This window comes from Empidonax traillii, unplaced genomic scaffold, assembly GCF_003031625.1.
Source record: "Empidonax traillii isolate 1590-97213 ecotype Southwest subspecies unplaced genomic scaffold, ASM303162v1 scaffold281:size1424471, whole genome shotgun sequence".
Lineage (NCBI taxonomy): Eukaryota > Metazoa > Chordata > Aves > Passeriformes > Tyrannidae > Empidonax > Empidonax traillii.
This window is the reverse complement of record NW_020955474.1, coordinates 1,066,586-1,093,575: the sequence shown is the minus strand read 5'-3', so window position 1 is coordinate 1,093,575 and position 26,990 is coordinate 1,066,586. Positions and strand designations below refer to the sequence as shown.

Below are 26,990 nucleotides of genomic sequence, written 5' to 3'. Positions count from 1 at the left end.
TACAAGTTACTGAGTCAAGTTTCCTGCGGGTGGGTTTTTCCCTCGTTTTATCTAGGCTGCCCCAGCAGCCTAACGATGTCTTTGTGTTCTCTGCAGAATTGTTTCTCAAGTTTCAAAGGGTTGCATCTCTGCAAATTCTGAATGGAAATAGTCCATAGAGACCTGGAATCCTACATAGGAGATCTTGCTCTTGAGAGCAAAAGTTGAGGTCCAAGGCTGAGGTGGCAGGATTGACACCAAAGCTAGACAGTTAGGTGTTACTACAGATATTACTAGAAATGGAGATGTGCAGTTCCCACCAAACCAAGAATAATATTCTGAGAATAATTGTTCAACTTTGACTGTTTGATTGTTTCTGAGACACCTCATGCTCAGATTGTTCCTAGTGGACTTTCTGGAGTCCGTTACTCATGGGAACATCATTTACTCTCTTCATGAATGATCTCGATTCCATTCTTTGAAACTGTTGTTGAAATGAACTTGAATATACTCATCTTTTATCTTGGTAATGTCTAACAACAGAAAGATGTGACCGAGATAGGATTACAAGGAATAAAGTTCAGTAGTATTCATTTCTAGTCCATATACTTGGGGACTGATGATTAAGCTACTATGAATTACCTACTTGCAGGAAGGGACCTCAGTTAACCAGAAGAATCTGTATAAGATGACGTAGCTGTGCAAACTTTGAGCACAGAGTGCCATTTTCCAAGGTCTCAGTGAAATGTTATCTCAACACAGTTTGAAACTGTCTGTTCAAGGAGGACTGCTAGCAATACCAGTCAGTGAATGTCTGGCTTGATATAAGAGACTCAAATTGATTTGTTTAATCTAGACTACCTGGGCACTGGGACAGACTCTGAGTGCTGTCCCTAACGCATTAGGAAATCTGCTTTGGGGAGGAAAAAGCCATTAGAGCTAGAGAATAATGTTGGCAGAAGAACAAATGGGTTGAAGCTGAGAGGAAATATTCTTAATGTTTAGAGGAGTTGGGCTCCACAGCAGCTTTCCAAGTTTCAGTTACTTTCAGGATAGAAGTTGGTAAAGTGATAACAAAGATTACTTGGTATTCACTCTGTGACTGAATTAATTATGCAAAAGGCCCCTGTCCCAGTAAGAAATCAATGTTCCAGTAAGTAAAACAGCTGCATCATCTAGTAGTTATCTGAAAATTAAATATTGGTTTAGGCAGCGTGATCATCCTGCAGGGGCAGAAAACTGACAGAGGTCATATCACTGCATTCATGCAGCACTGTGACAAAATCTCAGATCTCTGGTCCTGTCTATGTGTCTTTAGGCTATGTCTGATTCTTTTTTTTTCTGCCTTACTAGCATGAAGCAGACTACTGTAGGTTTGTATGTTCTTTAAGTTCACAGTGACAGCTGGAGAAATATGGTCATAGATTCCAAGAGGACACTGAAGAGGTTACATATCATCAAAACCCAAAAATTAAGCCTCCTCTCTCAAAAAACAAGAGAGGGTTGTGAGCGTTGCACCTTTTTAATCCCTTGTTTGAACAGGAAATGTGTATTCACTGTATTCAGAAAACAGTTACGAAAATTTAAAAAATATTTTATTTATTTTTTTTCCTAGTTGGGGAATGGCGGTCAACGTGTACTCTACCTCTATAACCCAAGAGACTATGAGCAGACATGACATCATCGCATGGGTTAATGATATATTAGCTTTAAACTACACAAAAGTTGAACAACTCTGTTCAGGTAAGAAAGTACAGTATGCTCTACAAGTGTTTATTTTAAAACCTCTCTGATTTGTTGAAAATAGATAACTTTAAACTTTGACATGAACCAGTTACTCTGAGAAAAGAGACTAATGTATGTGCGAAGGAAGCGTTTTTGCGTGTGTGTTAATCACGGAAAGATAAGGTGCCTTGGGAAAGCATAACAAACGCAGAGGTGAATGGCACAAATGTAGCAGAAGATTCATAAAAGTCATAAAAAGGTTGGCTAAGCAAGAAAAGAATACAGTGATAAGCTTTTGCGTTTTAAAGCTACTGGGGTAGTATCTTTCCAAATGGAGAGTGGACATAACTGAGAAGGAGACAAATGAGAGCCAACACCTCAGATGAACAAAATTCTCCGGCTCCTTTCCCTTCCTGGTGAGGTTGCTAAAATCCCTGCTTATACGTGCAGGAATAGAGCACAGGTGTGAAATGAGCCTCCAGCTGCTGTGAGGGCTTTAGAACTTTGTCAAGAAAATCTGCCTGTTTCTCTTTAAATGTAACTGAATTCTTGTTGTAAGTATACTTGGTAATGAGCCCTGAAAAAAGGGCTAATGGTTTGAATACTTTGGACATTTTGGTTAATCAAAGTGGCAACTGCAAGATAGGTGTTAAACAACAGGATCTGTAACTAGATGATGGCTAGAACTGACACAGACAAAGGCTGATGTTTCACTGAGAATACACATGCCCCTGGGGAATTATTTTTTTCTGATTCCCCACTGTGATTTTTAAATTTGAAGATTCTTATGTTGGAGCAGATCTAACTTAGATTGCTACTTCCAGACAACTCATCTGCTGGGAATATCTTACTTATGAAGAGAATGCTCTAAGTACGTGAAAGAGGAATCACATTGCTACATTTTGATTATTTCCTGGTCCAGATGAAATGTGTAAATAGGGTCTTATGTTCATATATTTGAATTTACGTACCATTCTGGGTAAATTTTCTGTCTCAGAGATGTTCCTTGAAAGGTGCAGATAATCCTTTGAGGCTGATAGTCTCACAGCCTACTCTTCAAAATTTAAAAAAAAACCAATTTTCAGCTGCAGAAGTAGGGTTGCATGCCTTCAGCCTTTCACAACAGCCATAAAATTGAGGTTGAAAAAGTGCAGGTTAAAGTACATGTAAGTAACTGATATTAACTGAACAGCAAAAGACATAATCACAAATAATCATTTTAACCATTATTAAAATTGAAATTGAAGTGTTATTTTTAGCTGTTGCTATATTTACATGTCCGGAAGTTAGCCTAAGTATTTTATTTTGGTGAATTATATGTGAAGACAATATTCACACAGGGATGTGTGTGCAACTGCATGTAAATATGGGAGTAGCTATATATAGATAGATAAATATAAACCTAGGCATGGGCACGCTTAAGGAGATAGATACAAGAAAGTGGACGTTTACATCCCAAAATACCCAGTGTTTGCCATTGTTTGAAACAGGAAGCATAGTAGACAAGTTATTGACTTGTTCCTGTGTAGCTGTTTAAATGCTCATAAATAGTTGAAAGGAAGCTTTTGAAGTGAGTTCTCAATCAAGTGAAATGTGTTTGTGCTTCCAAAAAAAAAAAAAAAAAAAAAAGAAGAAAAAAAATCCTCCCCAAACCCCAACAAAACAAACAAAAACCCAAAAACCAACTAAGACAAAAAAAACCCACCAAAACCGTTTCTCAAAATATGGGAGAAGTGATCTGAGAAAATTTTGACTAAGCAGAATACAGTGAGTTAAAATTATGTAAGAAGATAAGATTGAGAGACTTCAGCTGGGTGGGGCAGGCAAGCATGGGAACTGTCACAAATCCACTGTCCCATTTCATTACACAGCTTCTTATACAACTTCTTCTGTGACCTCCAGTGAGGATTTTGGGACACACCACAAGGGAAAAACTAAAAAAAGGTCTCATTACAGCTCTTACTCTATTCTGTATAAAATTAAACCTTTTCATCCTTTAGAATTTCCTAGATTGTATTGATTGCTTTTGTTACCTGATGCTTTTATATTCTTAACAGGTGAAAGCTGTTAACTTGCATTTCTCCATTTTGTTTTGATTGTCGAGCTTGATACTTACACATTCCTGGTTTTGTGTTGATGCTCTTTACAATCCAGAAGGAGCTTTAGTAGTGCCTTATCATCTAAAGAAGCATTCCAGGACAGTTCTCCCTGTGTTCCAGAGGACTTTACTCTCTGAACGGACGAATCTAAACACTGATAGATGATTGCAGACACCAGAACACAGAAGTCTTAGGACTAGGACCTTTCCCCTTGAGACTGCATAGTCCATTTCTCAAGTGCGAGGCATGCATGTGTAGGGATTGAAGACAGATGGGCTTGAGGCTTGAGGAATTTTTCTGCATTTCATGTAGTTTACTGTGTAAACTCAAAGCAGTTTATTTAATGTAGATGTATTTTATGTAGCATATTTCTAGTATAGTTTGCAGGAGGGAAACTAAGGGAACAGTAGCAGAAATGACCAGCCAACTAATAGGCAGAGCACCAGCAAGCATTGTATGCACTGCAGTTTGAGAACGGCCAATCTAACTCATTCATTCTGGCATTCTTTGGCTGATGTTCCTCGAATCATTGGCAGCTTTCACGCAGATGAACGTTGGTTTCCATAAAATATGAGCATTTCTCCAGGACTTCAAAGAGAAGGAATATGTGGGAAACTCTTTACAACTATGAAGCATTTCACAGCATTAATAGGGGGCTGCAGAGCTGCTGTAACTGATTTTTTTATAACCTACTGTAAAATTGTATGGACATTTTCTTCTTCTTTTAGAAAAAAGCATTGAGATTAGTCATGCTGTTTTATGACTATTCAATTCTTGTTCGTTTTTGTTAATAAGGAGCAATCAGAATGCCAGAAAAAGCTAAATGCAAGGCCAGAAGACGTGGGAGAGGAAAGGCGGGGGCATGCAATATTTGAATTGTTACTTTTAGGAGGTATGAGCAACCTAGATACGGCATACACTTGTGTTCAGCACCTGTCTGTGAGATCTCATGGGTGCCTGCATTTATCAATAATTTTTGACATTCTGAGCTTAAGCAAGAAGGAATAATGTGACATTCTGCCTTTCCTAAAGACTTTATAAGAACAGAGCTGTTTGGATAAGGAGCAGCAAAGGAAGAGGCTGGCTTAGTCATAAAGTATATGTATTCTTTTGGAGTCTTAGATGTGGTTTTTGTCTCTCCTAAGTAGGCCAAGCAAAGTGCAGTGTCCCCTGAGCTTTCTGAATGCCTGCTGTGGTAGTGATGTGCCAAAAAAGCCAGGTTATGGATGGATGCAGCCCTGGAGAATCTAAATTTAGTCAGGAGCTCCTCTGGTAATTTAGTTTTGACAACTAAACAGAGAAAATCTCTCTGAGCATCTCAAAGCAATGCATTTCTCTTTCCTATATGTGAGTGTCATATTGTCAGTTTTTGGTCTCTGAGCTTGGCTTCCTGGAAGGTTGTTTAACGTGAACATGAAATTATTATAAAGTGTTGTTTTAATTGATGTCATAGTGCAGTGCCTTTAGATTGGCATTAGACTTGGGAGCATTTAGTTCAATATATCAATGAAAAATAGGAGTGAACAACTGAGTGGATTTAATGTAGAATTCCATGTGCAAAACCCATAGGCTTGGGGAATAGGCGTTTCATATGAATTATGACACTACTTATTTCTTAGGAGTCATGCTGTTTCTGTAATGAATACACAGTAGTTTCTTAAAAAGAATTCTGACTAAACAACTTATAACTGAATTTTCTTTACTAAGGCTGTTTTTCATCTATAGGGGATACCAAGTGAATGTGTTACAGGGCTTTTCATGACTTAGAGTGCTGCATGAGAGTATATTCAAAATAAGAGTTAGGCAAGAGACTGTGTAAGGCTTGCATACGAATTAAAAAGAATCAACATAATGTATACAAGCTGTATAATGAGCAAGGAAGCTAGAAATGGTAAATGTGTGTAGAAAGGAAAATGCAGCCTGAAGGGAGGTATAATTTTTGTCTTAGCTATATTTGTGTGATCCTTTGAGGTTAAGGAGACACAAGACTCTCCTCCCTCGCTGCATTTGAAAATTCTCAGTAGAATTATAAACTCGCAAATTGTCTGGCCCTCAGTGCATACAGACCTTCTGTCTTTGAGGATTTGTATGCAAGGATCAAGGATTAAATGTGGGGTTGTTTTTTTCCTTTTAATAAATGACCGTATTATAAAGCAAACATGTGGTTTGGCATTTTCAGATCTAAGACTGTGATGCTTTCTCTACAGATGTCCTGGGTGTTGCCACAGGGAATTTTTCATGTGGTGACTGCTCTCGCTTGTCCTATATCTCAGCTGGTGTTCCTCCTGTGGAACTATTTAGACCCTTTATACATACATTTAGATTTTACATCATTTACATTATGTACATTATACATACTATTTAGACCCTTTATACATACATTCCTCCACCACCCTGGTGTTGGAGGAAAGCAGGCAGTGTGATGATAGGACAGATGTCGTTCTTTGACTTTGTGTTGCCTCTCTGGCTCAGGATCTGGGGGAGAACTTGACCGCAGCCTCTGCAGGCTGTTGTCCTTTGCAATTGGTGCTGTGCAAGGGAGGAGGTTGTTCCTGGCTTGTGGAGGGTGTCCGTGGTATTCTGCTCTCAGGGACTGAGTACAGGGGCTCTGAACCATGGGACTGCACACCAGCCCCTAGGCAGGGCAGCATCCATTTGTGAGGTGACTGTTGTCCTTCCAGCACCCTCAGCCTTGGGGACCCTCAGCAGCAGCAGGGAGCAGTATGCCAGGAATGCTGCCTCCCGAGGAACGCTCCATGCGAGCCAGCTCTTCTCTTCTCCTCACAAGAAAGATCTTTTTGAGCAGGGCTGAGGTGGCTGGAGAAGAAGGTACAGGCAGAGAGACAGTGAGAAGGGCTGTTTCTTGAAGTCATTTGTGTATATATATATAGACATATGCAAACATGGTGTGTTCCTTGGGTTAGCTGCATAAGATTTGTGTTTCCATGTCTCAGAAGGTGTATTTTGCTCAGTGCCTGCATTAACCTGTAACTTCCTACATGTCTGTTACTAAAATCTGCATTATAGGACTTTGTTGGAGCATTTAGTGCCAGCATGATTCTCTACAGCCCAGTCTGCTAGGTGTGGCTGAGAAGACAAAGCATGTTTCGATGTTGGTGGTTTTGTTTGTTGGGGTTTTTTTTTTGTTTGGGTGTTTGTGGTTGTGTTTTTTTTTGTTGTTTTTTTTTTTTTTTTCCCCAGTTTGCAGCCTTGAAAAGGCTGGGTCTCTAGAGCAACTTGGGAACACGATTAAAACATGGCTTGATCCCATTTGTACTCTGTAACCAAGCCATGTTTCAAGGAATTGGCATGTTGTCCTGAGGTCATGCAACATAGAGCATACTCAGCGTCAATGACTTTCTAATGTCTTCCATATGATGTTTAGGATTAGAGGGGTACAATAGATGTTAATGATTGGATTTAAATTATTTCCAAAACTTTCTGAGGAAGCATACAGAGCAGTATCATGAGATTTTCAGCCAGTAATTTGTTTTTTTAAATGTCACTCATTAAGAATTCAGGAAGAATAGAACTTGAACAAGGTTTTTACTTTTTAAAAATTACTTAATTACTCATAGCTCTCACTTGCAGTCAGTTGCTTGATTTCCCTCTGATTTAAAGAACTTGTTAGATTTTGTGTGCTACTTTTTTAAGGCATGATGAGTTACGCAGCTATTTTAAGTTAAATGGAAACTGTTCTGATTGTTCTGATCTTCCTGTTTAAAAACTAATGAATTCCAAAATAAATTGCCAAAAATTTAAGTATTAAAAATTCTACTATGTATAATTTATGAGCAGCTTAATAATTTACATATTTAAGGAGAACACAAATTAATACAGGGGAAACCTCCCTCCAATATCCGTTATTTAAGATGATCCCTGGATATTCTGCATTACGTCACGCATGTGCCCCAACTGTGTGGAAAAGGACTTTTGAAAGCAGATATCATTTAGATGAATGTGTCTTAGTGGCTGTTGGTAAGGCTGGTCGGAGGTGCGTGGTTCTTGTAGGCTGTTTTCTGTGGTGCCAGCTCTGCTTTCGGAAGCTCCCATCTGTATGCAGGCACTCACTCTGCCCTCATCGGGGCAGCTGTGCTCAGGCAACTGTGAGCAGGAGTACTGTGCTGCACTCTAGTCTGCATCTATTTTAGGGGTTTTTAAGTTCCCTTCCAAGATTGTTGCTGGGAAGAGTGAAACTAGGGCAGAGTGTCTTGACTGATGCATAGACCCATAAATGCTTGCTTCTCTGCAACTAAGTAGGTGGTAAATTGATGTGGGCTGAAACTTCTTAAACTGGGGCTCGGGGGCAGGCAAGGAGCAGTTAATTGGACAAAGAAACCTATATTCTAGGTCATATAGGTGCTGCTGGAATTGCAAATAGGATTTTTAAGACCATGGCCTCCAGTGGAGTGCTCAGCACAAATTGGGCCATCTCTTAAAGATGTGACTGTATGTAACACGACTTTATGCTCACAGACAGAATCATAAAATCATTTAGGTTGGAAAAAACCTTTAAGATCATGGAGTCCAACAGCTAACCCAGCACTGCAAGTCTACTACTAAACCATACAGTGGCTCTTTAAAGAATCACGTCTGCATATTTTTTTAATACCTCCAGGGATGGTGACTCCACGACTTCCCTGGGAAGCCTGTTCCAATGCTGGAATCACCCTTTCTGTGAAGAAATTTTTTCTAATATCCAGTCTGAACTTCCCCTGCCATAACTTGAGGCTGTTTACTTTCATCCTATTACATGGGAAAAAACACTGACCCCCACCTTGCTACAATCTCATTTCAGGTAGTTGTACATGGCCATGAGGTCCCCTCTGAGCCTCCTTATCTCCAGGATAAACAATCCCATCTCCCTCAGCCTCAGTATCTTCATAGGGCTTGTGCTCCAGACTCTTCACCACCTTCATTGCCCATTTTTTAAAAAAAACACTTTGTGTGGTATAACAGAACATCCATATTTGGAATCTAAATGAAAATCTGTTAAGTCAGAAACCTACTGCTTTGTGCTTGCCTTCATGTCACTCCCAAGGAAGCAAGTCTAGAATGCCTGAGGTGGAAGACAAACCTGAGTGCTGCTGTACTGTAAACAGTGGTTGCTGGCATTTGTGGGGGTTTTTTCCCCTTTTCTTATGAAAACTCTTAGGTCACGTGTGCTCCTTGCAAGTCACAGCCTTTTTTTTTTTTTTTTTGTGCCTTTTTTTTTTCTTTTTTTTTTATTATTGTTGTTGTCTCAGCAACAGAAATACGGGGTGTGTGCAGTTTCCCAGCATTAGCAACCATAGCGAACTGAAGTACTGATGACTAATAGACATACAAATCATCACGTATTTTCCAAATGCGTGATGAGGTGGTTGCAGCTTTGGAGGGAATGAATAATTTGAAGGGATTTGTATCTCACATGACTGGATATGTGTTTTATAGTATCTGAAAAATATTTTAATAAAGCAAACGAACAAACAAAATGAATTACACAAAAAAGGTACAGTCAACCTTTTTCCCAGATGGGATTTTTTTAAAAACTGGGTATGTGGAAATCAAACTTAGGCCTGGTTAAAAGGTTTAAACTTAAATTGTATGTAATTTTAGAACAAAATTCGTAATAAAGCATTTATACCAAATTTCTAGTGTAGAACTCATCTCTATTTGCTGTGATTGCAGTATCAGAATTAAAAAAAACCCTGCCCCAGCCAGACCCAGTCTTTTCGTGAGCCCTTTCTTGGCCGGTGTGGTTTTACATGACTTTCTGGGATCTTGCTCCCACACACTGCAGGGAAGAGCAGGGAGGGATATAGTCTTTTCACATTTGATGTGAAGGACTGGCCTACCTTGCATAGGGCACACACATATTGGCAATACCTAAGCTTATATTATAGTGTTTCTACTAAATATTTATTAGCATAATAAGTTCTAACTATAGTATATTAGAAGTAGTTAGTTTGCAAATAATGTTTTCATTTATAAGTATATAAACATCAATGCTAAAGAAAATCAAGGGTGTAATCTTGGTTTCAGGTCTCTAATCTGAAATCCAGGAGTTTCACTGAGCAGTGAAAACTTGTTGCAAATAGGATTCTCTTGTCTTCATTGTTACCTCCTTTAATTTCTTTTTTCTTTAAATATTCAGAAGCAGAAGTATTTTTAATTGTCAAGAAAATACTTCTTTCATTTATGGATTCATCAACCTCCAGAGGGTGGAGGAGAGAGGAGAAAAACCAAAAATCTGTAATGATGTAGAGTGCATATGCTTCAGAGCATATTAAGCCAGTGTGGACAGTCTGGGAAGGTAACATAGAAGCAGGGAAAAAGAAGCATAGGACAGAAGCTAAAATTAGTTCATCATTGCTTACTACAAGGGACTGGGGAAAGATTATCTACAACTCTGAAAATGCTGTAAAATATTCTGCTTTTACAGATTTGTTATTTTCAGCTTTACCACTGCATGTGGCAAAATTCTTGAAGTTTAATAATTTAAAAAACCACCTTTGCAATTCTCAGTTTGTTCTTTTGTATCTGAATTCTCCTCAGCATCTTTTCACCACCTCTGGCAGCTGCCTGCCTGCCCAGCCTGGTGGATACCATCCCCTCCCTCCACTTGCTGCCTGCTCTGCCCTGAGCCAGGGATGCCCCGCAAACACCTGCAAAGCCCGTGATGCTGCTGGGCTCTTTCTGCTCACTAATGGGGCTAAAAATAGTGACTGCTTGGGGGGGGGAATTTCAGCACAGCCGTGTTTGCAGGCTTGTTTTGGTCTGGCCTGTGAATATCTTCTGTAACTAATGGCCACATCAATATTCTAGACCAAAACGCAAAAGGAATTTTAGCCAGTGATTCTAAATTGCTTGTTAGTTAATAATGGATTATAGGTTTTTACCATTGATCCCTCTTCTGCAGTGCCTCCAGCTGTAGTTTTCATCTTTCATTTGAGTAGATGTCAAATTATTCCTGTTTGTCTGTATGTGCATGTTCATGCATATAAAAGTTTTTTGGTCATAGAGATAGATTTACTGTGGGAGCCATTCTGGACAGGTAGTGTGTTTTCAACTTTTCTGTACAGATTTGCTAAGGTTTAGGTGTCTTGGTTTTTGGTTTCTTATTTTTTAGTGGGGAGGGGTGGGTTGGGTTGAGTTGGGTTGGGTTAGGGGTTTTTTTATTATTTTTTTTTCCAGAAAATGTAGGGAAGTTTTTTAATACTGAATAAAATATAATAGCGTAATCTTTTTGTCTGTGTAAATCATGCAAAAGGTACGTCACAAGCCGCAATGTCACTATTTCTACTGTCATTTTCTTTGTATTCCATTACAAATATTCCTTTCTCGTGCACCTGCATTGAAACATCAGTTGTATAGTAAATTGGATAGGCCTGAAGTGCCGTCCCATATGCAGAGGGCTGCACGTATACACTGTGTAAGGTAAAGGTCTTGCAGTCTTGCATCACTTAAGTAGGGCTGCTCTTTCTGCTGCCTCAAGGAAATCTCAGCCATGGGCAGTGTAGAGAGAGAGTAGCGTCCCCATTCTGTTGTGCTGATGTTTCCCATTTAAATGCAATCTGACAGCTACAAGCTTTAGGGAGTAAAATTTTAATTATAAATAAATACCTATATAATATTAAATACATACATAACCTCCATGCCCAAAATCAGGTAGTCCCAGCTGACTGTAATGATATTTTACTTTCTCCTGTTGCTGTGGTAGGCAGGTCTCTGCCTCTTTGGAGTCACAAAGAATTTCCTCTCTTTGTAGCTTAGTGTTTAGTTCAGTCCGTGTTGGTGTGTTGCCTCTGCTCTTCAGGAAAGGAGTGTTTTAATGAATTGTGTTTGCCAGTGTAATAAAATCCTCCTGTGGGGGAAACAGCCCAGCAGCCAGCTCCAGCGTTGTGTCAGGGAACAGGTTTGTGCTGCCATGTGGACGCAGTCCAGTGTTTTCTGCCCTCGAGTGCTGTGCAGACCCAGGACCACCTCCTGGCTGGCAGAGGCACAGAAGCAACTGCCAGCATGATGGGAAGAAAACACAGGGAAGTACCGTAACTGGAGAGACTCTATCTAAAGGCACGCAGAAGGAATTTGCATAACCAGCAGAAGGAGAAAAATCTCATGTGAACACTTTGGGCTTCTAGTTTTCTAAAAGGATCTAGATGAAAGGTTGTGCAGTGCATTTTTAAGGCCTCCAGGCAATTACTTAGATATCAGGGTAAAGCTTATAATTGAGGTATGGGGAGGATGAAAGGACAGAGTTAGGAACAAATTCAATTTATAACATTAAATGATTGCATAATAATCCTTTCGCATTAAATTAAGCAGTAATAAGTGTAGTCGAGCCATGCTTTATCTGTATATCCATGCTTTTAATTGTAATGTAATTTTTCCATTGCCATGTGTTTACCAGTTCTCTTGCTAAGGATGAGTTTTGAATAAATGATTGTGTTTTTGTAGTTTTCAATAAGAAGATGCAAATTTATTGTCTGATGCTTGTAACTTGCCAGAAGGCTCCTTTTCCTTTAGGGAATATTTTACTATGATTCCTGATCATATCAAGACCACTGCAAACAGCTAAGCACAAGGTGTCCTTGGAAAACTAGATTTTTTAATTACCATTTTCCCCAAAAAGCTAGGCAATGTGAAAATGTTCTGGGTTGTGGTGTGGTGTTTTTTTTTTGTTTGTTTGTTTGGTTGGTTGGGTTTTTTTGTTTTTTTTTTTAATGGCAGTGGTTTTCAGCATTAAAACTTGATCTTGGTAAGTCCCTTAGCAAAATTTGTATCAGTAATTTTGAGAACATTTTTGGGCCCTACTCTTAAAGTCTGCTTCTCTTTGGGAAGTTATGAGATCTGTAGCCCTTCATATGATGGCTGACTGAGTACAGAGGAGGAGAACTATCTCATGCGTGAAGTTGGTCCTGTCAAAACATATGCATAGTGGAGAAAAGTGACTTAAAGTTCAAGTCGGTTTTGGTTCTCCTGTAAAACTAGGCAAGCCAGGTGTCTTGTTTTGTTAATTTGGTTTCTGTGTGAGCACCCAGAATTGTTTTTTTTGATAAAAGTCATTGTTGATACTGGGCTGAACTTTTGGGTGAGATCTGGGCACTTGTTTGTCAAAACTGATCTGCACTAAATGCACAACAGTCCTTTTTGTGGAAGTGAAATTGAACTTGTCAGGGGTAATCAGGCAATCACTTCCCTGCCCTGTATGCTCAAGCACAGGGCCTGGATCCTCTACAGCCCTCTGCTCCAGCAGTGGACCTCCCTGAATGTTTGCTGAGTATAAAGCTTTTCGTAGAAAGCTCTTCTGAAGAAGAACAGAAATTGTTTTTCCTCCGATTTCCTCAAACATTTTCATCCTTGATCTAAACACTGGAGTGTGTCAACTTACTTAGCAAATGACAGTAGCAAGATGGTGTAGGAGGAAGCTCCCTGTTTGCAAGAAATGCTGTCTCTGTTAGCTATACTCAGTATGCTGGTTAGAAGTTTTTCCATATACTTGCTGCTGTGTGCTGGTTTAGTTATACATACACACCCCTACCCTCTAGTATGTGAGTTCAGAGCATCATCAAAGTTGAACTTAGAACCCTTACTGTTCTGAGTGGGAGCTAAAGCTGGCAGCCCAGCTTTGAAATCTGAGGGTGGACTTTGCTAAAGTCAGCTTATTTAAATGCTTTTCTCAGGGGATGAAAATCAGGGGTATTCGTTTTAGAGGTGTGGCAACTGGCTAGTATGTTTTAACAAGGTGGAACATTGCAATTAATATTTTTTGAATCATGGTTTGATATAATCTTAGATGATTGCCTTGGACTTGGTTGGCATTTGGCTACAAGTGCCAGAAGAAAGATGACCTTGGCTTGTTTGAATTCAGGGGACTGTGAGGACTGAGGAAGCTTATTAAGAGATTCTCTTTTTCGCTGTGATCTTCTCATCGTATGGACACTCCTGCTTTGTATAGGGACTCCCAAAAACATCCATTTTACTTTGCATTAGTCACGGTGATTCCTCAGATGCTACACAACAGGGCATCATGTGTTCAGGTTGAATGGAAAAGAACCACTTTAATATGTCACACTGCTTGATGTACATTAGATAAGGAGATCTTGGGTGCGCAGTGTTAGGCTGAATTACAGCAGGGACTTTTCAGCACTGTTGCTTTCTGCTCATGCTTTCTGCTAATGACATTAAACACCATTTGGTCTTAGCTGGGTGCATCTGGATTAACGTCAATGCGTTCTCTTGTTATAGGAGCAGCTTACTGCCAGTTCATGGACATGTTGTTCCCAGGGTGCATTAGCTTGAAGAAAGTAAAGTTTCAAGCAAAGCTGGAGCATGAGTACATTCACAACTTCAAACTTCTGCAGGCATCATTTAAAAGAATGAATGTGGATAAGGTAGGCATTCTGTATTTGTATTTCAATCACTACACATTTCAAAAGTTGTATAAATTGGGTAAAATTAATAGGGGAAAGAAACTTCAGAATACTTGAAAGTCCATTTTTTCAACATTTACTGGAGTTACAAGTTATATATGAAGACGTTCTTGACCTTTCATCATCTCAAAAGGGTGTTTAGCCAAGAACAAATAAGTTTGGCGTGCTCCATTTAGGAACAAATTGAAAACTAAGTCTATGTTTCTGCTTTTTGTGCAGCCTAACTCATTATATCTTAATATCAGAGACTCTTTTGCTTAAGCGTCATGTGTTGGAAATTACTTTCATCAGCGAATCTTAATGTTGAGATACAGTAAAATTACTGGTGACCTAATTTCCAACAAAATAACTTAAAAAAATTTTATTCTTGTAAGTATCCCATGTTTTTTGTCCAAAGCAGAGCTTAAGGAATTCAAATTATTCAAAAACTGGAATAATTTACCTGGTGATTTAATAGGTCAGGCAGCACATGTGATCTTGTAAAGGTAAAAATGGAAGTCTCAGAGAAAATGGCTTGTTCAGCCATACAATATTTGGTTTATATTTGAATGTGAGAGTTTGATAGACTCACCAGTATAAATTACTGTGTTGATAAAAACAAATAATGAAAATTATGTTGTCATTCTTACAGTTTTACACTGATGCACTACCTGTACAACCTTTTAAGATTCTGCTCTGGCTTTTAGTGTTGCCTTGTTCTGAAATTTAAACAGTCTTAGTAGGAAGTCCCATAAGACTTTTATAAAGCACTGCAAACCCCTCGTTTCACGAAATGTTATGGATGCTTCTATTTATGGTGTGATTTGCTGGTGAAACATTGGAAAGTCTAATATAGTGAACATTGTCAATTTTCCTGTAGGGAGCAAACTTAACTGTATCTTCTCAATGTGGAATTAAGATACAAATGGAACAACCTGGAAAGACATGCAAACTGCTGTGTTAATTCTTGTAGATTTGTAAAATGCTGTACAATCAGCTTAACCTTGAAGAAGAAATGAAAATTGCAAAGGGTTGAGGTACCTTTTTTCAGCTGAAAATTGAATGCATTCAAGAGGCATTAATATCCATCTAACTTGGCTCTTCATTCAGCTGCATGAATTAAGCAAAGCAGGGCAGCTCTCCTGCAGTTGTAGTCCCTGTCTGCCCACGGCGTCTGGGAACCTTGAGCGCTGTAATAATTGGCCATGGGCACCTTTAGGAGGTTTCATGTCTGTGAAAAATTTGCAAGATATGGGTATGGAGATGTCCTCATAGTCTTTCCATGTTTTACTAGAACTTTATAGTGAACTTCTGCACGTCCACAGACTGTTCTATGTATAGCTATGTGTGGAATGGAAAAAAATTACAATGTTAAAACCTCAGGGTTAGTTCCTTTGATGAACACGTGCTACCAAAATGTAGGTTGGTTTCAACTTTAGCATGTCTTGGAAAAGTTGCTGGTTTTTGTAGTTCAAACAGTAGGACAGAGAGCAAGGAACTCCTGACTGTACTTTTTGAAGAATTGTTCGTTTTTAGTATGTCCAACTGTAGCATGTCCATTAAAACCAGAAATCCCTAGCTGGCTGAATATAGTGTTACTCCCAGAACAGTGTCATTCATCATGGCTGTCACTGCAATCAGAAGGGAGTAGAACAGCAGTTCCAAAGGCTTACACACACCTACTGTACAGCTACCTCAGAGCTTGGGTCTCTGTTTTATTTTGTTTTCATTTTTTACAAGCACTTGCGAATTAACCATATTTCCATTTCTTTTAGGAATGAAACAATGGCAGAGGAATATTTGCTGATGTAGTTAGTAGATTTGTTTTCAAATGAGTGTATATATGTAATGTTTATATTTTGAAAGGATTATTGGAACCTTTATTCTACCTTTCAGGTAATTCCTGTGGAAAAACTGGTCAAAGGGCGCTTCCAAGACAACTTAGATTTCATTCAATGGTTTAAGAAGTTCTTTGATGCTAACTATGATGGGAAGGAGTATGATCCTGTGGAAGCTCGACAAGGCCAAGATGCTCTTCCCCCACCAGATCCTGGTGAACAGATCTTCAACCTGCCCAAAAAGTCTCACCATGCAAACTCTCCAACTGCAGGTATGTTTGCATTTTAAAGAATTCCATTTCCGTCTCTGAAGACAACTGTAAACTGTGATCCACTTTACATAAATACTAGTTAAAAATGTGTGGGCTAGGCCATTCTTTTTGCGTAGCATTCTCTTTGGCTTAGCATCTTGACACGTCAGAAAGTTAGTCAGAAAGTTAACTCTTCGAGCACTCCAGTTTGGCCCAGCCTGACTCCTCCACTGAATCCTTGATATAAATGATGTGGTTTGTAGTAATGGCTGATGGTGGAGACAAAGGCATTTAACCATCTTGTTGCTGAATGTGGTATGTGTAAGTGTATTCACCAACATTAAATGGAGTGTGTTTGTCTTTCACACCTCCACTTTTACAGGAAATTGCTAGCACAGGTTGATTTATTTTTTAATTTTTATGGTGAGCAAAATGCTTCCAAATCCTAAGGGCTGACCAGAAGGAAAAACGTTCACTTATTTTTGTGTTTATATGTGTTTATTGTTTGGATATGCTCGTCCTCTTAACAAAGTACAACTATTGCTCCTTCTCAAAGATGCCTCAGTCTTCTAACTTTTTATTTTGTGTTTTTACTGGGTTTTGCTAGGATGGAGATTAGTCTCTTCATAGGATATTGTATGTGCTAAGTTTTAGATGTTTAATTATTGCTGATCAGTATTTACAGCTTCATGACCTTTCCAGTTTCTCACGCTGCCTTGCTAGCAAGCAGGCAGGCAGTACAAAAGAAATTTGTAAGGGACACAGCCAGGACAGCTGATCCCAACAGACCAAATGAATAATCCATTCCACATGGCTTCATGCTCAGCAAGAAAGACTGGGGGAAGAAGGAGAAAAGTGGGGAGGGATGTTTAGAGTTACAGCGTTTTTCTTACCAAGTCACCATTATGGGTGACAGAGTGCGGCATTCCTGGAGATGGCTTAATTCCTGCCTGCCCATGGGAAATTTCAATTGTTTGCATGGCTTTTGCTTTACCTGTTGAACTGTCTTTATCTCAACCCATGAATTTTCCCCCTTTTGCCCTTCTGATTCTCTTCCCAATCTCACTGTAGGTGACAGTGATAGAGCAGCTGTAGGGGCTCAGCTGCCTACTGGGGTTAAACCGCAACAGTGCTTCTGGAACAGGCTAAAGGACTAAACCTGATCTTTGGTGTTCATGTAATATAGGTGTGATTAGGCACTAAGCAGATGCCATTTTTGTTAACTGAGAACTAAGTGAACAGGAGAGCAGCTAATATTAAAAAAAAAATAGGATCTCTAAACAAGTGTTACTTGGGTCGATGGCCTATATGCACACACGTTTGTGCATGCAGAAAAACACATGCACACACACTTAATTCCTTTATTGGTTTGTCCTGGGTTTATGCTAACCCATTCGTCAAATAAGGATTTATATTTAGTTGGTTTTAATTCTGTGACCTGTCTTCTCATGGGCTCGGATACGTGCCATTGGCAAAGGGAAGGGGCGGGTGTGAGGGACCCTCAGTTTTAGGCTGGCTTATGCTCTGGAATCATACCCAGATTTCAGCGTTCTGCTCTGATCACTTTTGACGTCAAAGTGGGGCATACTTGGCCGGCTGCCTTCAGCTCATTAGTGCTTCCAGGAAATGGAGCACCTAATAGCAGGCCAGTGCTGCTCTGGGCTTCTAAAGCTTGTTTACATCTTTGTTTTGCATCGTCTTGTGCCTGAAGGTCTGCATTTCAGGGCCTGGCACACTCTAATTTCCCATGTGATGTCTTGCACCCCCTTTGAAAACAGAAAACCCAAGTGCTAATGTCAAGTTATTGTCCAGGGGAGAAACTGGAAAAGACACTTTTATTAAAACCAGACTTTACCATGCTTGATAATTTTTCTTACAGATGGTCTGTTTTTACCAAAGTCACAAATATGTCATCCAAATTAAAGCTGTGGAGGTGACAATCCTACAGAAATTGAGTAGTTACTGGAGTGGAACCAGCCAGCTGATATGGAGGATAATGCTGTCTTGTGTTGTGGTGGTGTTTGTAGTGAAGAGCACGTCCTTGTGCCTTCCCAGCCTTTGGATTGGAGTAGGACAACTGAGATAGTGTGATGAGTTTTGGTAAGATCCTATGGCTGTGAGAGTTAGCTTCTTCATGAAAAGATTCCTTTATAATTCTTAACTCATGTCCAGAAGTATGACAGACAGAACACTAGTTCAAATTCTGAGCTGAAGATGGGGGGTATAGACATTAGATAACGCTGTGTGAAATGAGAGTTCCAGCTTTTCTTGCTGCTGGTGTTTCAGAACAGGACTCATTCAGTTAGGTGTCAGACATTCCTAGGTTTACTGATTTCTGGCTGAGCACATTTTCATTTCAATACTGATATATTGTGCTTTTGTGCCTCACCTCACTGCATCAGGTGACCTGGTTGTTTGACAGGATGAGAGCCCTTACTGGGTGCCTGTTGACAAAGGACACTCTGGGAGGAGTTTTCTATGCATCTGCAAACTTGTGTGTGCCTCATCTCCTGCCATTTGAGAGTAAATTGGAATGATATGGGAGCAAGTTCTGGGTAGTTGGAAAATGGCCATAAAAGGTGTGCTTCTGTCTTGCACACATGCACGAAGAGTATTCATTACAGTTGTTACAGGAGCCATAATATGCAGCCCAGGATGTGGTTGGCTTTCTGGGCTGCAAGCACACATTGTTGGGTCACGTTGAGCTTCTCATCCACCAACACCCCCAAGTCCTTCTCCTCAGCACTGCTCTTAATCCCTTCCCTAACCAGCCTGTATTTGTTCTTGGCATTTCTCTAGCCCAGATGTAGGACCCTGCACTTGGCCTTGTTGAATTTCATAAGGTTCACATGGGCCCACTTCTCGAGCCTGTCATGGTCCTTCTGGATGGCATTCCTTTCCTCCAGCATGTTGACCACACCACACAGCTTGGTGTAATTTTTAATTTGTGTGATTTGCTCTATTTTAACACTGAAGCTTTGAAGTCTTAGTACTGCCTTGTTTCAGTTCATTAACAAAACAAAATGAAGCAATTGTGAGAGAAAATCATCATCATCGTCATAATCCAAAAGCTTTTAAGCAGTGTGTAGTAGACATGCCTATATGTATGCATCTCTTGTTTGGTGTCAAGAGCAAGCAGATACATGGATACTCATTCGTACTGTATTTTGGGGTTTGGGCAGACTTTAAAATATTCTAAATTGATCAAATGTATACATTTCTAAAGGAATAATTATTTAGCTGCTAGTAATACTAGTAGTATTTCATATGCATTTCAGATGGTTCCTGTTGTTTCATGTAATAACTCTTCTAGTGCCCTATGACAGAGTTTTCAGTTTGAGTGATTTAAGAGATGCTGATCTTGTTAACTCTTCACAACTACTGTGTTCTAACACTGTATTTTCAGAGGTAGACTAGGATATGTCTTTCAGTTAGTAAGTGGTCAAATCCCTAAAGACTGCTCTGAAAACTTATCAAAAAGGTACTGGCATGAGTATTTTTGGTATTTAGTAGACACTAAAGCTTGACAGGACCCCATAGTATCAGGTATTTGCTTTCTGGACCGGTACAGGGATAGTTACCTGTATCTCTAAAAATGCAGAGTGTAGTCTTTATTTAATTAAAAAAAAAATGCTTTTAAAACAAGGCAAAACTCAAGAGATCTGAAAATGCACTGGGGTTGGTGTTAATCAGGGAGCAGGCCAGCAGCCTTCCCCTTCCAAAGGTGATCCTACTGGGGAGTCAGCGCAGGTCAAGGATAATACAGCTCGGAAATGGAAGGATAAATAGGACCCTACGACTAATCTGCTGTGCCACCCTCGCATTGCCTCGTCCCTTCCCATCAGACAGAGCCGATTTGTGGCCGAGCTGACGGTGGTACCGTGGGTGGGAGGGTGGGTTTGGTAATGTGTAGGAGTCGGCTTCTAGAACGAGTAGGAGCAGCGAGGATTCACCAGGTAAATGCAGCTCCCTGCTGGGTGAATTAGGGTGTTTTCCTCCTTCAAGGAGCAGAGCCAGCAGCACAGACCACTGCTGTAGGCTCTCTGCCAGCAGCATCACAGCTGCTTTGAGATATAATGCCATCTGCCAGCCCTGAGCCGACTTTCGATCTCTGGCAGCCTCAGCTCTTCTCTAATGCAGTGGTAAACAGCCTACAGATGTACAGTCAAAATTACGGTACAAGATTAAAATATTAGGGCACTGTTGTTTGTGCCAGTTCTGATGCTCCCTGCGGGAAATAACGGAAAAAGCCTCATCTGATCAAAATTGAAAATACTGATCAGGTTATCAGGATTTTAGCTTAGTGTCTTATGTAAGTATTCCTGTATGTCAGAGCAGATCTCCATGGAGCACTATTTTGTGTGGGGGTATGGGGTGTTAAAAATACACGTGTAAAAGACAGCTTAATAAAATCAATTATTTACATGTAAACTAAAAATGTGAGAGGTTCTTAGATGTAAAAGCTTTTTTTTAGTATGAAATATTCAGTGAGAGCAGGATGACTAAAGCAGAGCTGGAAAATATTGGAGGATCACATGAGGGCTAAAAATACTCACTATGACAGGGAAAATAACCAGGGCAGAATGAACTGTTTGTGCATGAATGCTTTATATATAATGTACCATCGAAGAGCCAATTGCACAAGAAAAATAATGATTTTCTTTAGGGAAATAGTATAGCCTGCTGTGGCAGATAGGCTGGAAATTAATTTTGAGGGATAAAAATACTCAACAAAACCAGTCCCTATTTTAGCAGCTAGTGATACATTAGGACTCCTGGGAGGCTAGACAACTCCTTCTAATGCCTTTTTTTTTTTTCCTTTTCACCAAGCCTTGCTACCTTTTCCCCAGGTGTCAGGCATTTGGTGTTGGTGATGGCAGCCTCTGCTCACAGTGGTGGGGTGCTCCAGGACAACGTGGCTGAGCTGCAGTGCAACAGACTGAAAACCTTCTCATGCCTAGTTCATACAAGGCCAAGGAATTGTACTACTGATGGGAACAGCATGTGCAGTGACAGTGCCAGTTTGGGAGGTAGAGGAAAGTGTCTCAGCTGTAATACAGACACACCTCCCTTGCCAGCATGAGGAGAATTTAATTTTTAAACCCAGTGAGCTCGAGAATTTAGACTACAAGGCAATACCGCTTGCAGTGCAGGAGCCAGGGCCTTTTTTCTAGAAAGATGATTGTATTTGGAAAAACAGTGCTGAAAAGGCTCTTAATTTTCAGTGTACTATGGGTATTGTTTGAGTGCTTATGTTGCTCAGATTTTTGCATGATCTTTCATTTTTCAATATGCATTTCATAGCAGATTTTACTTCAGATTTTCATTTTGAGACTGCTTTTTCCTTGTAACTAAACAGACAGTGGGATTTAGAAAATAAAGGCTTTTAAGAACATTTCAAATTTTAAATTGTTATTACTCTGTTTAGGCTATGTGGAATGGTTTCATCCACTGCAGATGAATGCTTGCATGCTTGGAGATGTTTCTAGAGAAAATAGGGGTTCCAGTTGAGAACAATTAGTAGTTGCCTTTAATGTGTTGGTTATTTTAAACCAATGAAGAGTAAAGTCTTCATTTATGATGGGGGAAAGGGTTTGGTTAGTTCCCATTTATCAAATCTTATATTTAAGACAAACTGAGGGAGTCATGCCATCAACAAAACATTTTCATCTAACACGTAGACTCCCTTCTGAGTTCTTGCTTGGATAGTTCTGTTGAAATTGTAAAAGTTTCAAGTACTCTTACACACTTAGCTTTGCCAACTGTCTGGCAATGAGGATCAATGTAGAGACTGTAGTGTAGCCAGCAGCAGCAGAGATTTGAAGAGCTGAGGGGACAGAATGGTCCTGCCACCCAAGGGAAGGTAGTACCACAAAATAATTAGGCAGCTGCACCACGGTGTGTTGGGATTCTGAAAATCAAGTTAGATTTTGTCTGAGGTCATGTAATTCCCATTAAGCATCATTTGTCATCACTTAGGCCAGTAAGCATCCCTAAATTGAGCAGTTTCTTGCATCCTCGCATAGCTGCAGCAATAAGTGTATGTGAATATTAATTTACCTACTGTTGTCACTCATTTGGTTTAAGGGGGTGGAGAGTTTTTCTTTAGCTTGTGAAGAAATTACTAGCTCTGTGGCCTTTTGTTGGGTTTGGTTTTTCTTCTGTGGCATGAGTCAGGAATATTCACTTTATGAAATCCTTTAATTTAACTAAAATAGACTGTGAGTGACTCCTGAATTCCACTGAAGCAGTACTCGTGTGGTCTCAGCCAAGTCTTGTGCTTGCTCAGGGCTTCCACTGCTTTCCACACTGTCCTCATGCACGTCCACACTATATTCATGCACATGCTTTCTTGAAAATTTTACATAAATATTTAATGGCATATTAATTAATTATATTGCTTCAAGGAAGATTTCTGCCTAAACGTTCAAGTAAGTTTCTCGACTGCAAGACTGCACTTGTGATGCAAAGAGGCCTGGAATGTGCAGCCTGACTTTGTTGTACCCAAAACCTGCACATTGCCAGCATCCACTGTTTTAAATTGCAGAAGTTTACATCTGTTTGTAAAACATAGGTCTTTAGCAGAAAGAATAGTGAAGCTGAAACTGCAGGGGATACATACTGTACTAGTGATTATTTCTGGAGTACCACAGGTAGGAATCCGTAATGCATTTCAGAGCTGCTTCGTTTTAACTTACTTGAGTAGAAGAACAGAATAATTTGTCTTTCACCTGTGAATTTACTTTTCTCATCTCTGCTAGAGTTATATGGGCAGATACAAATAAGCTATCCAGGTACTAATTGAAGCAACTGCAATACTGTTTAGAAAAAAAATTCTAGTTCGAGCCTTGTGTTGACTTAAAATCAGAGTGTGCTGTCAACACAAGTTCTCACAGAACGGTGAAGGTGGGAAGACACCTCTCAGATCATCCAGTAAAATCCCTCTGCCGAAAGCAGGGTCACCTAGAGCTGGTTACCCAGGACCAAATCCAGATGCATTTTGAGTATCTCCAGGGTTGGAAACCCCTTGGCCTCTCTGGATAGCTTGTTCCATTATTTGATAGTCCTCAGATTGAAGAAGTTTTTTCTTACATTTAAATGGAATTTCTTGTATTTCATTTTGATCCCATTGCCTCCCATCCTTTGGGGGCCACTGAAAGGAACACTGAAGCGTTTGCATCTTCTTTGCACTCCCTCCAGGCTGAACAGTCCCAGCTCTCTGACTTTCCACATATGTGAGGCGCTCCAGTCCCTCAGTCATCTTTGTCGGTGTTTGTTGGACTGTCTCTGGTTCATCCATGTCTATCCTGTACTGGGGAGACCTCAGCTGAACCCAGCACTCTTGATGTGCCTCAGCAGTGCTGAGTGAAGAGGGAGAATTAGCCTGCTGGGAATGCTCTTCCCAATGCAGCCCAGGAGGCTGTTGGCCTTCCTTGCTGCAAGGGTGCCTTGCTGGTTCATGCTCAATTTAGTGCCCACCAGGATGCCCAAATCCTTTCCTGCCACATTGCGTTCCAGTCTGTTGGCTGCCAGGATGTTCTGGGTCAAGGGGTGATTCTTCTCCAGGGCAGGGCTTGGCATTTCTTCTTGAATATCAACAGTAAGCTTGAAAAGGAATTGGTAATGGGAAACATTTATGATGCTGGTTACAATGCAGTTCTTTCACTGGTCGGTGAAAAGAGCTGGTTATTGGATATTTTTTAAATAAGATATCTGTATAAAATGTTGTACTTTCTCAGAATATTTATGTGGGTTATATATAAATATTGTCATAGAAGATATGATGTTGGAAAGAATTTAAACTGCTTGGATTATATAGTCCCTCTGAGCAATGCATTAGAAGCTGTTCCACGATTGCACTAATTGACTGCAAAACCATTGCTCAACAGCAAGTCATTAAGAAAGATCTACCAAAATCTTTCATCTCTTGTTTAGATATCTGGCTGTGGCAAGTACTTTGCACTACTCTACCAGCTAGCATCCTTTAATTCTTATATGAAATTAGGCTTCAACGAGAATGGGAGAAGTTTGCCTCTGAGCTGATTCTAAAACTGATGTTTCAGAATAAATGTGCAGTAAAGCTTTTTATTTTCCTCCAGGAAATTTTAAATTAGAAATCCCTAAGCATTCCTTGTTGCAATTAAGTTCTATCCAGCTGTCGCCGATACCATCAAGTATCTACTTAGCTGGTTTTTATCTGTGTGACTGGAATTGGAATATCATGTTCATTTAAGATCCTGAGCAGTGGAGCAAAAGTGGATTTCTTTTGATTTGTCTGGACCTGATAAAGCTTAGTAACACTTTGCTGCAGAAATTCAAAGGGCTTTGTTGTTTTCAAAGGAGGGCAGAGTACAATGCAGTGTATCGGTGCTATCCAGCCCTCGCTGTCCGCAGGCAGTGGGAATGTGGGTTTGCTCTGCACGCTCTGGGAGGGCCCCTCAGCTGCAAATTAGAGAGAATACCTGGGGATTAAAAGTTTGTGCCTGCTCTGTCCTCAGCTGCCTCTGATGGTTAAAAAGAGTTGTGCACTTGATGACTGGGCTTTCTGTGATCAGTACTAGGGTCTACAAAGAACTACCTCACTTGACAGGGCCATTGAGCATGAAAGGGAACAATATGCCAGTCCTGCACAACACCATTTGCTTAGGTCTTGCACCATGACTCCCCAGGAGAAATGGTGAAGAGCTGACAGGCCAAGGGATGCTGCCCTACAAGAGCTGAACAGCTTATCTAATGCTTCTGTGCAGGTAGAACAAGGGCAGTTGGTAGAGAGGGGAGCTGCATTTACCAGCCAGGGTTTCGCATCTGAAGGGCAATAGCTTGTTTTAAAGCATTTACTTTTCAGTTGATATCCTGAACTGTGTCTTATAGGTGTAGAATACAGTAAGAAATAAATAATCAGTTCTTTGGTTTAGTATACATACAGTTGTGTGTAATACAAGTACTCATGAAATAACTTGAGACCCAAGTACAATGCTAGAGTCAAAGTGATTTTATTTTACGTGTGTGCTTTTCGTTCGTATTTTGGCACTAGCTTTCTTCTGTTTATCTGCTAATCCAAATGAAAATTATTTTTCTGGCTCTGAGAACATCTTAGCAATCCTACTCTGAAACAGCTGACTTTTAGTTAGTCAAAATATGGGCTTAGCCTAGAAAACATTGAAGGCAGGGTACTCAAATTTAGGCAATTTTCTAAAGAAAGAAATAGCACCAAAAGATCTTGGCATTTTTAATGTTTTTCCACAGATGATTTACTCCTTGCTGGTCTAAGTATGATGTGAAAAAGGTTTAATTTCTGACATATGTACAACACTGAATTTTCCCAAGCTTATTGAGTCTGTGTACAATATTTGAAATCTGCTAGAGAAGAGTTTGTGTATACAATTAGATGTGGAAGCTATTGGAGTCACCAGTTTCTAAAAGAAACAAAACAAAATTCAAGAACAGCAAACAAACAAAAACCACCCAAAAAAATCACCATTGTACTTTTTTTTTTTTTTTCTTATCTGCCTTATATAAAAGAGCATAGAACAGGAGGATGGCCATCTTGCACAGAAATGTTTACACATGTTAACTGAATTATCAAGTTGTTTGTGTTCTGTTGGCATTACGTGACCCAGTTAATACAGAGTTATCCTTCGGGGCGGGAGGAGATGCCTGTTACAGAGGGAAGCCTGTGACTAAATCAGGAAAGCTTAAGCAGGCTTGATTAAATAACCCATTGCTGCTCTCCTTTCCCATCACTTTTCAGCTCCTCCAGTGAACTGCTGTCACAGTTTTAGGTCAGTGAGACTGTGAGTTCCACGGTCTTGTCATATGGACAGCCCCATAGGATATGTCTCTCCTTCTCCTGGCAGTTTCTTCCTAGTAATGCCTTTTTGTGCTACATTTGGTTTACAATTAATTTCTTTATTAAAGCATTGTCTGACACTGGTGATACATTGTGGAGATGACAACTTAGAACAATTTGTAGTGTGCTATAAATCAAGTAATTGTATGGGAGGAGCAGCTGGCTAGGAGGGGTATGGTAGAAGGTGGCTGCTGAGAAAGCCAGGGCACATTCCGCTGAGATTGGTCAACTGCAAAAAGCTCAGAGCTCAGCTGGGTGTTTGCTGGATTAGGGCTGTCTCCTGTGTGGCCCAGGCTTCAGAGTCAACATGATTGGATGGTGGAGAATGAGATGGAGCCTGTCAGCACATCTGGGCAGCTGTACTTTGCTATTTGTAGGAAACAGTGATAAACACAGGTGCTGCTGAGCAGGACTTCTGATTCACGTCTGCTTAATAAATCAAAGAGGTCTGAGGGAGGCTAGGTTTGTGTTCTGTCTTCTTAACCAAACCAGTTTTTGTACCAGATGTCTATCCGCTGCATTTCAAATTTATTCCTGGTTGGAGGGAATATGGAAGAGGCTAAGTCAGAGTACAGTGCTGATGGGAGCTGAGGCAAGGGGGATGGCTGTGGGCCAGGCACTCACGTACTGGGCTGAGTGACTAAATCAAACAGCCAGAGTTGAGGAGATGAAAGATGGAGAGGCAGACAAAGGTGGGAGGAACTGACTGTGAGATTGCTGTGAAAGCACTGCAAACCCTTGCACTCAACTGTTCCTCTGTTTGGGCATTTGTGTGCCACAGTCATTGGGAAAAAGAGTATCTGTATGCACTTGTTAATTGCCGTTTTTGCTGGTAAAGATGTCGTTCCATATTT

General features: G+C 40.2%; 1 protein-coding gene across 3 annotated transcripts in view; it reads left to right on the top strand.

Annotated features, from left to right (window-relative positions):
- MAPRE2 (microtubule associated protein RP/EB family member 2) overlaps positions 1-26,990 on the top strand; it is a 73,795-nt gene that overhangs the window by 33,461 nt on the left and 13,344 nt on the right. For 2 of the 3 annotated variants that reach the window (XM_027890217.1, XM_027890218.1), the window contains exons 2-4: positions 1,595-1,722; positions 14,034-14,179; positions 16,094-16,307. In XM_027890217.1, coding sequence (XP_027746018.1) covers positions 1,602-1,722; positions 14,034-14,179; positions 16,094-16,307 — 481 coding nt within the window. In that variant the 5' untranslated portion in view covers positions 1,595-1,601. The remainder of the gene's footprint in view (positions 1-1,594; positions 1,723-14,033; positions 14,180-16,093; positions 16,308-26,990) is intronic. The other variant, XM_027890219.1, reaches the window with a different exon arrangement.